The sequence below is a fragment of the Carassius carassius genome, chromosome 47 (genome assembly GCF_963082965.1).
Source record: "Carassius carassius chromosome 47, fCarCar2.1, whole genome shotgun sequence".
In the NCBI taxonomy this organism is placed as follows: domain Eukaryota; kingdom Metazoa; phylum Chordata; class Actinopteri; order Cypriniformes; family Cyprinidae; genus Carassius; species Carassius carassius.
In genome coordinates, this window is record NC_081801.1 from 1,982,443 (window position 1) to 1,992,012 (window position 9,570).

Here is a 9,570-nt window from a genome sequence, read left to right on the forward strand (position 1 = left end):
TCAATAGCGATTCTGATATCTGGGGCTCAGTATTGGCCAATACGGATACCATTGAAAGGTGACAAGTTTGCATCTGAATGGATATGAGTGTGTGTGGGACATCGGTGATGGGGGTCTGGGGAGCGTCTCACCTGCAGGTGGGGCTGGTGAAGGTGAATGAGATCAGCTGGTTCCAGAAGGGCTCATTCTCTGAGATGGCGTCTGGACCAATCAGAGCGCGGATGCTCTGGCTCTCCGACAGGTCGCTCAGCTGACTGGTGTTTGCACCCATCGCCTTCGAAAACCACCAGAGACTTCCTCAGAGCCTCATCATCAGCCGAGGGAAACGAAACCTGGAGAAATACCGTTTTTCAGTGACCTAATGAAGGATATTTAAGGATATTTAAGGTGCTAAAATTACATTTTAATTTAAAATTACACCTGATTATTACACTAAACATGAAACCTTATGCATTTGCAAGAGTCAACACGCATGGAACGGGTTTGATGGGTAGACACAGTTCCCTACACACACCTCTTTGTTAAGCACACACCCTTTACACACACATCGTTAACGTGCCATCGTTTCACATTCCCCGATGTGGATTGTAACACTGTGTCTCTGAAGGTGGAGGTTTTGGTTAAACATCCTGGTTCATATCAAGTGATCACAGAAGATGGTGTGAACTCTCTTGACTTGAGAAAGCTCATTTACAGCTTCAGGTGGAATCACTTTCCAATCAATCCAACAAAATTTACATTTAGAAATCAATATATCATAATTTGAAATCATGTGTCACCCCATAATCTTAAGGATGCAATTACAATATATATTTTTCCTAAAGAAAATGTATGTGACATTTGAAAAATTATAAGTAAACCCTTTTTTCCGTTTAAGCAGTTCTTGACAGATTTTGAGATGAAAAGGTGCACAGAATCTTGCAGCTTCACTGTTTCAGGGCTACTGTAAACACACAGACTGAAATCAATAATTAACTCAATGCAATCCAGCACTGCGATCACCATTACAGGTGACAAAAGAAAGACTAGAGGTAAATACACAATGAATGGTCTACACAGAATACATATTAAAAACCCCTGCAGGACTTTAGGGGTTAAACTGGTCCTGCCAAATTTAGACTATAGTCTGTACAACGTACACATTACAATACAATAAACACAAATTCTCCACTGTATAGGCACAGACACAGACTATACACAGACTAATTATGACGTCACACAGTTAGCTGAGAGTGATTAATAAAAATGTTCGATATAAACCAATAATGTTTATTGTTATCTTTTTGGATGCCATGTTATTGTTGTATGTAAGGTCTATTGTCTAATAAAAAAATAAAAATATTCTATATTCATTTAGCTTATTTACTTTGACAGTTTGGGCTTTCCTCAGCTAACGTTAACTGTCAAATTACCCACTTCACTGATTTTATATGCACTGCAAACAAGATAACTAGAATACGGTTAAATATTCATTTTATACGAGTATTTCTAGGTATTCAACTGCCAATGTAGAAGTTAATAAGTATCCAGGCAGCTATAGACTTAGCAACAATTAGCCTGCAGACTGAAGAGAATGGAAAAATCCATTGTAAACACGTTAGCTTACATGCTAATATGCTAGATAGCTAACGGCCAGCATGACTTACTTGATGATTATCAGATTTGACAGCGCTTCAGAAAAGCCACTCGCGGTCTGCTGGACAGGTAACTATGTATCCTCAGACGAATAAAAGTAAATGAGTTCTGATAAGTGATGGTAAACGTCCAGTAAAGTGTGTTTTTCAGTGGAAGTTGACGCTGTATTGAGTCTACTAGCTCTGCATTTCCACGTCGCCACTGACGCTCGTGACGACTGACCTCGCCGCGCACGCGCAGGATAACGCTCCAATCAGACCGAGGAGGAGAATCCGCCTCATGAATGTTAATTAGAATTCTAAACGCACGAACTAATAAAAAATAATTATACATTCCCTTAAGGAATGCAGACTTTTGTTAATGATTCAGATATGCTACAAAGTCAAAGTCAAAGTCACCTTTATTTATATAGCGCTTTAAACAAAATACATTGCGTCAAAGCAACTGAACAGCATTCATTAGGAAAACAGTGTCAATTAAAGCTGCAAGCAGCGATGAACGGGCCCTCGCACCCGGGCTCACCGGCAGCGGGTGGCTTTAGTAAATAGGCGAACGGTCAGAAATATGCATTTAAACTCATAAATATAAGTGGAATATATCAATGATTATTCCATATATGTGACAATCTTTCTGTTGCCAGCAGTTGGCGCTATCATTATAGTGGAAAATTGGCCTTCAGATGTGTTCAGGCCAGGACTCTTATCGAACATGCGGAGTCTGGGGAAGATCGAACATTTTATGCCTGAGTTACAACAACTTCTCTTGCTGTGGCGAGACATCAAATTTTGTCATGGCGCCATGGACACGCCCTTTAACAAAAACTGAAGATCTCCGCAATTTAACATTGCACAGGCCTTTAGATTAGACTGACCACAAAAACATACATTAATGTCAAAAGATTTCTAGGAGTAGTTTGTCGCAGCGTAAAACATGTCACTTCCTGTTGCCAGCAGGTGGCACTATGACTATAACTGAATATGGGCATGTAGATCTGTTAAGGGCAGAAGTCTTATCTAACATGTGAAGTTTGGGGCAGATTGGACATTGTATGTCTGAGTTACAGCAACTTCCTTTTTCATGGCGAAACATCGAAATTTGCCAGGCCGCCATGGACACGCCCTTTAACGAAACCTCAAGATCTTCACAATTTAACATCGCAAAGGCCTTTAGATTTAACTGACCAAGTTTGGTGTTGATCTGAATAAATCTCTAGGAGGAGTTTGTTAAAGTACCACCCTCTGAAAATGGCAAAAACAACGCCAATTTTGCAGAGAAAATTTCTAAATAACCGACTTCCTGTTGGGATTCGGATTTCATACCAAGAGACTTTTTTGTAGGTATTGGTGTGTTAGATGTGTGTACCGATTTTTGTACATGTACGTGAAACATAGCTTGAGGCGCACTCCGTTGAAAGTGTATATGCACTGAGTTGAAAGTGTATAGGTGGCGCTATCGAGCCATTTTGCCACACCCAATGGAATATTGGCCTTCAGATCTGTTCAAGCCAGGACCCTTATCACACATGTGAAGTTTGGGCAAGATCGGACATTTTATGCCTGAGTTATAACATCTTTTATTCCCATTGCGACACATCGAACTTCGTCACGGCGCCATGGACACGCCTTTTAACGAAAACTCAAGATCTTCACAACTAAACATCACACAGGTCTTTAGATTAGACTGACCACAAAAATAACATTGATGTCATAAAATTTCAAGGAGTAGTTTGTCTCAGCGTAAAACATGTCACTTCCTGTTGCCAGCAGGTGGCGCTATGACTATAACTGAATATGGGCATGTAGATCTGTTAAGGGCAGAAGTCTTATCTAAACATGTGAAGTTTGGGGCAGATTGGACATTGTATGTCTGAGTTATAGCAACTTCATTTTTCATGGCGAATCATCGAATTTCGCCAGGCCGCCACGGACACGCCCTTTAACGAAACCTAAAGTCCTTCGCAATTTAACATCGCAAATGGCTTTAGATTACACTGACCAAGTTTGGTGTTCATCTGAATAAATCTCTAGGAGGAGTTCGTTAAAGTACAACCCCTGAAAATGGCAAAAACAACACCAAATTTGCAGGGAAAGTTCAAAATAACCGACTTCCTGTTGGGATTAGGATTTCGTACCAAGAGACTTTTTTGTAGGTATTGGTGTGTTACATGTGTGTACCAATTTTTGTACATGTACGTGAAACATAGCTCGAGGTGCACTCTGTTGGAAGTGTATAGGTGGCGCTATCGAGCCATTTTGCCACACCCGATGGAATATTGGCCTTCAGATCTGTTCAGGCCAGGACTTTTATCACACATGTAAAGTTTGGGGAAGATAGGACATTTTATGCCTGAGTTATAACATCTTTTATTCCCATGGCGAGACTTTGATGTTTGTCACGGCGCCATGGACACGCCCCTTAACGAAAACTCAAGATCTTCACAATTTAACATTGCACAGGCCTTTAGATTATACTGACCATAAAAAAGACATTGATGTCAAAAAATTTCTAGGAGTAGTCTGTCGAAGTGTAAAATATGTCACTTCCTGTTGCCTATAGATGGCGCTATGACTATAACTGAATATGGGCATGTAAATATGTTCAGGTCAGGAGTCTTATTAAACATGTGAAGTTTTGGGCACATTGGACATTGTATGTCTGAGTTATAGCAACTTCATTTTTCATGGCGAATCATCGAAATTCGCCAGGCCGCCACGGACACGCCCTTTAACGAAAACTCAAAATCTTCGCAATTTAACATCGCAAAGGCCTTTAGATTAGGCATACCAAATTTGGTGTTGATCTGAATAAGTTTCTAGGAGGAGTTCGTTAAAATGCAACTCATGGAAATGGCAAAAATGACACAAAATTTGCTCATAATATAAAAAATAACCGACTTCCTGTTGGGTTTAGAATTTTGCTCTAAGAGACTTTTTTGTAGGTATTGGAGAGTTACATGTGTGTACCGATTTTCATACATGTACGTGAAACATAGCTCGGGGCGCACACCGTTGAACATGTATAGGTGGCGCTGTCGAGCCATTTTGCCACACCCACTTCTGAAATCCATATCAGATGTCCATTTTCGCCGGTTCTGAGGTGTGTGCAAAGTTTCATGACTTTTTGAGTATGTTTAGGCCCTCAAAAATGCGATTCATTCTGGAGAAGAAGAAGAATAATAATAATTAAAGCTGCAAGCAGCGATGAACGGGCCCTCGCACCTGGGCTCACCGGCAGCGAGTGGCTTTAGTAAATAGGTGAACGGTGAGAAATATGCATTTAAACTCATAAATATAAGTGGAATATATCAAAGTTTATTCCATATATGTGCCAATCTTTCTGTTGCCAGCAGGTGGCGCTATCATTATAATGGAATATTGGCCTTCAGATGTATTCAGGGCTGCACTCTTATCGAACATGTGAAGTCTGGGGAAGATCAAACATTTTATGCCTGAGTTACAACAACTTCTCTTGCTGTGGCGAGACATCAAATTTTGTCATTTTTGCCATGGACATGCTCTTTAACAAAAACTCAAGATTGCCACAATTTAACATTACACAGGCCTTTAGATTAGACTGACCACAAAAATACATTAATGTCAAAAAATCTCTAGGAGTAGTTTGTCTCAGCGTAAAATATGTCACTTCCTGTTGCCAGCAGGTGGCACTATGACTATAATTGAATATGGGCATGTAGATCTGTTAAGGGCAGAAGTCTTATCTAACATGCGAAGTTTGGGGCAGATTGGACATTGTATGTCTGAGTTACAGCAACTTCCTTTTTCATGGCGAAACATCGAAATTTGTCAGGCCGCCATGGACACTCCCTTTAACGAAATCTCAAGATCTTCCCAATTTAACTTCGCAAAGGCCTTTAGATTAGGCATACCAACTTTGGTGTTGATCTGAATGAATCTCTAGGAGGAGTTAGTTAAAATACAACGCATGGAAATGACAAAAATGACACAAATTTGCTCATAAAATTAAAAATAACCGACTTCCTGTTGGGTTTCGGATTTTGCTCCAAGAGACTTTTTTGTAGGTATTGGAGAGATACATGTGTATACTGATTTTCATACATGTACATGAAACGTAGCTTGAGGCGCACACCGTTGAAAGTGTATAGGTGGCGCTATCGAGCCATTTTGCCACACCCGATGGAATATTGGCCTACAGATCTGTTCAGGCCAGGACTTTTATCAAACATGTGAAGTTTGGGGAAGATTGGACATTTTATGCCTGAGTTATAACATTTTTTATTCCCATGGCGAGACTTTGAATTTTGTCACGGCGCCATGGACACGCCCCTTAACGAAAACTCAAGATCTTCACAACTTAACATCGCACAGGCCTTTAGATTAGACTGACCACAAAAAAGACATTGATGTAAAAAAAATTCTAGGAGTAGTGTGTCGAAGTGTAAAATATGTCACTTCCTGTTGCCTATAGGTGGCGCTATGACTATAACTGAATATGGGCATGTAAATATGTTCAGGTTCGGAGTCTCATCAAACATGTGAAGTTTGGGGCAGATTGGACATTGTATGTCTGAGTTATAGCAACTTCATTTTTAATGGCGAATCATCGAAATTCGCCAGGCCGCCACGGACACGCCCTTTAACGAAAAATCAAAATCTTCGCAATTTAACATTGCAAAGGCCTTTAAATTAGGCATACCAACTTTGGTGTTGATCTGAATTAATCTCTAGGAGGAGTTCGTTAAAATACACCGCATGGAAATGACAAAAATGACACAAAATTTGCTCATAAAATTAAAAATAACTGACTTCCTGTTGGGTTTCGGATTTTGCTCCAAGAGACTTTTTTGTAGGTATTGGAGAGATACACGTGTATACCAATTTTCATACATGTACGTGAAACGTAGCTCGAGGCGCACACCATTGAACGTGTATAGGTGGCGCTGTCGAGCCATTTTGCCACACCCACTTCTGAAACCCATATCAGACGTAAATTTTCGCCAGTTCTGAGGTGTGTGCAAAGTTTCATGACTTTTCGAGCATGTTTAGGCTCTCAAAAATGCGATTCATCTTAGAGAAGAATAATAATAATAATAATAATAATAATAATAATAATAATAATAATAATAATAATAATAATAATAATAATAATAATAATAATAATAATAATAATAAACGGAGCAATTCCAAGAGGGTCCTCACACCATCGGTGCTCGGGCCCTAATTAAAGCTGCAAGCAGCGATGAACGGGCCCTCGCACCCGGGCTCACCGGCAGCGAGTGGCTTTAGTAAATAGGTAAACGGTGAGAAATATGCATTTAAACTCATAAATATAAGTGGAATATATCAAAGTTTATTCCATATATGTGCCAATCTTTCTGTTGCCAGCAGGTGGCGCTATCATTATAATGGAATATTGGCCTTCAGATGTGTTCAGGGCTGCACTCTTATCAAACATGTGAAGTTTGGGGAAGATCAAACATTTTATGCCTGAGTTACAACAACTTCTCTTGCTGTGGCGAGACATCAAATTTTGTCATTTTTGCCATGGACACGCTCTTTAACAAAAACTCAAGATTGCCACAATTTAACATTACACAGGCCTTTAGATTAGACTGACCACAAAAATACATTAATGTCAAAAAATCTCTAGGAGTAGTTTGTCTCAGCGTAAAATATGTCACTTACTGTTGCCAGCAGGTGGCACTATGACTATAATTGAATATGGGCATGTAGATCTGTTAAGGGCAGAAGTCTTATCTAACATGCGAAGTTTGGGGCAGATCGGACATTGTATGTCTGAGTTACAGCAACTTCCTTTTTCATGGCGAAACATCAAAATTTGTCAGGCCGCTATGGACACTCCCTTTAACAAAATCTCAAGATCTTCCCAATTTAACTTCGCAAAGGCCTTTAGATTTAACTGACCAAGTTTGATGTTGATCTGAATAAATCTCTAAGAGGAGTTCGTTAAAGTACAACCCCTGAAAATGCCAAAAACAACACCAATTTTGCAGAGAACATTCTAAATAACTGACTTCCTGTTTGGATTCGGATTTCGTACCAAGAGACTTTTTCGTAGATATTGGTGTGTTACATGTGTGTACCGATTTTTGTACATGTACGTGAAACATAGCTTGAGGCGCACTCCGTTGAAAGTGTATATGCACTCAGTTGAAAGTGTAAAGGTGGCGCTATCGAGCCATTTTGCTACACCCAATGGAATATTGGCCTTCAGATCTGTTCAGGCCAGGACCCTTATCACACATGTGAAGTTTGGGCAAGATCGGACATTTTATGCCTGAGTTATAACATCTTTTATTCCCATGGCGGCACATCGAACTTCGTCACGGCGCCATGGACACGCCTTTTAACGAAAACTCAAGATCTTCACAACTAAACATCACACAGGTCTTTAGATTAGACTGACCACAAAAATAACATTGATGTCATAAAATTTCAAGGAGTAGTTTGTCGCAGTGTAAAATATTTCACTTCCTGTTGCCAATAGGTGGCCCTATGACTATAACTGAATATTGGCATGTAGATCTGTTCAGGTCAAGAGTCTTATCCAACATGTGAAGTTTGGGGCAGATTGGACATTGTATGTCTGAGTTACAGCAACTTCCTTTTTCATGGCGAAACATCGAAATTTGTCAGGCCGCCATGGACACGCCCTTTAACGAAACGTCAAGTCCTTCGCAATTTAACATCGCAAAGGGCTTTAGATTACACTGACCAAGTTTGGTGTTCATCTGAATAAATCTCTAGGAGGAGTTCGTTAAAGTACAACCCCTGAAAATGGCAAAAACAACACCAATTTTGCAGGGAAAATTCAAAATAATCGACTTCCTGTTGGGATTAGGATTTCGTACCAAGATACTTTTTTGTAGGTATTGGTGTGTTACATGTGTGTACCAATTTTTGTACATGTACGTGAAACATAGATCGAGGCGCACTCCATTGAAAGTGTATAGGTGGCGCTATCGAGCCATTTTGCCACACCCGATGGAATATTGGCCTTCAGATCTGTTCAGGCCAGGACTTTTATCAAACATGTGAAGTTTGGGGAAGATCGGACATTTTATGCCTGAGTTATAACATCTTTTATTCCCATGGCGAGACTTTGAATTTTGTCACGGCGCCATGGACACGCCCCTTAACGAAAACTCAAGATCTTCACAACTTAACATCGCACAGGCCTTTAGATTAGACTGACCACAAAAATAACATTGATGTCATAAAATTTCTAGGAGTAGTTTGTCGCAGTGTAAAATATTTCACTTCCTGTTGCCAATAGGTGGCCCTATGACTATAACTGAATATTGGCATGTAGATCTGTTCAGGTCAAGAGTCTTATCCAACATGTGAAGTTTGGGGCAGATTGGACATTGTATGTCTGAGTTACAGCAACTTCCTTTTTCATGGCGAAACATCGAAATTTGTCAGGCCGCCATGGACACGCCCTTTAACGAAACCTCAAGTCCTTCGCAATTTAACATCGCAAAGGGCTTTAGATTACACTGACCAAGTTTGGTGTTCATCTGAATAAATCTCTAGGAGGAGTTCGTTAAAGTACAACCCCTGAAAATGGCAAAAACAACACCAATTTTGCAGGGAAAATTCAAAATAATCGACTTCCTGTTGGGATTAGGATTTCGTACCAAGATACTTTTTTGTAGGTATTGGTGTGTTACATGTGTGTACCAATTTTTGTACATGTACGTGAAACATAGATCGAGGCGCACTCCGTTGAAAGTGTATAGGTGGCGCTATCGAGCCATTTTGCCACACCCAATGGAATTTTGGCCTTCAGATCTGTTCAGGCCAGGACTCTTATCACACATGTGAAGTTTGGGCAAGATCGGACATTTTATGCCGGAGTTATAACATCTTTAATTCCCATGGCGACACATCGAACTTCGTCACAGCGCCATGGACACGCCTTTTAACGAAAACT

General features: G+C 40.1%; 1 protein-coding gene across 1 annotated transcript in view; it reads right to left on the reverse strand.

Moving 5' to 3' along the window:
• LOC132130454 (dymeclin-like) overlaps positions 1-1,873 on the reverse strand; it is a 75,418-nt gene extending 73,545 nt beyond the window's left edge. Inside the window, exons 1-2 of the mRNA XM_059542167.1 lie at positions 1,647-1,873; positions 132-332 (exon numbers count right to left, since the gene is read on the reverse strand). Coding sequence (XP_059398150.1) covers positions 132-271 — 140 coding nt within the window. The 5' untranslated portion in view covers positions 272-332; positions 1,647-1,873. The remainder of the gene's footprint in view (positions 1-131; positions 333-1,646) is intronic.
• Between the last annotated feature and the right edge of the window lie 7,697 nt (positions 1,874-9,570).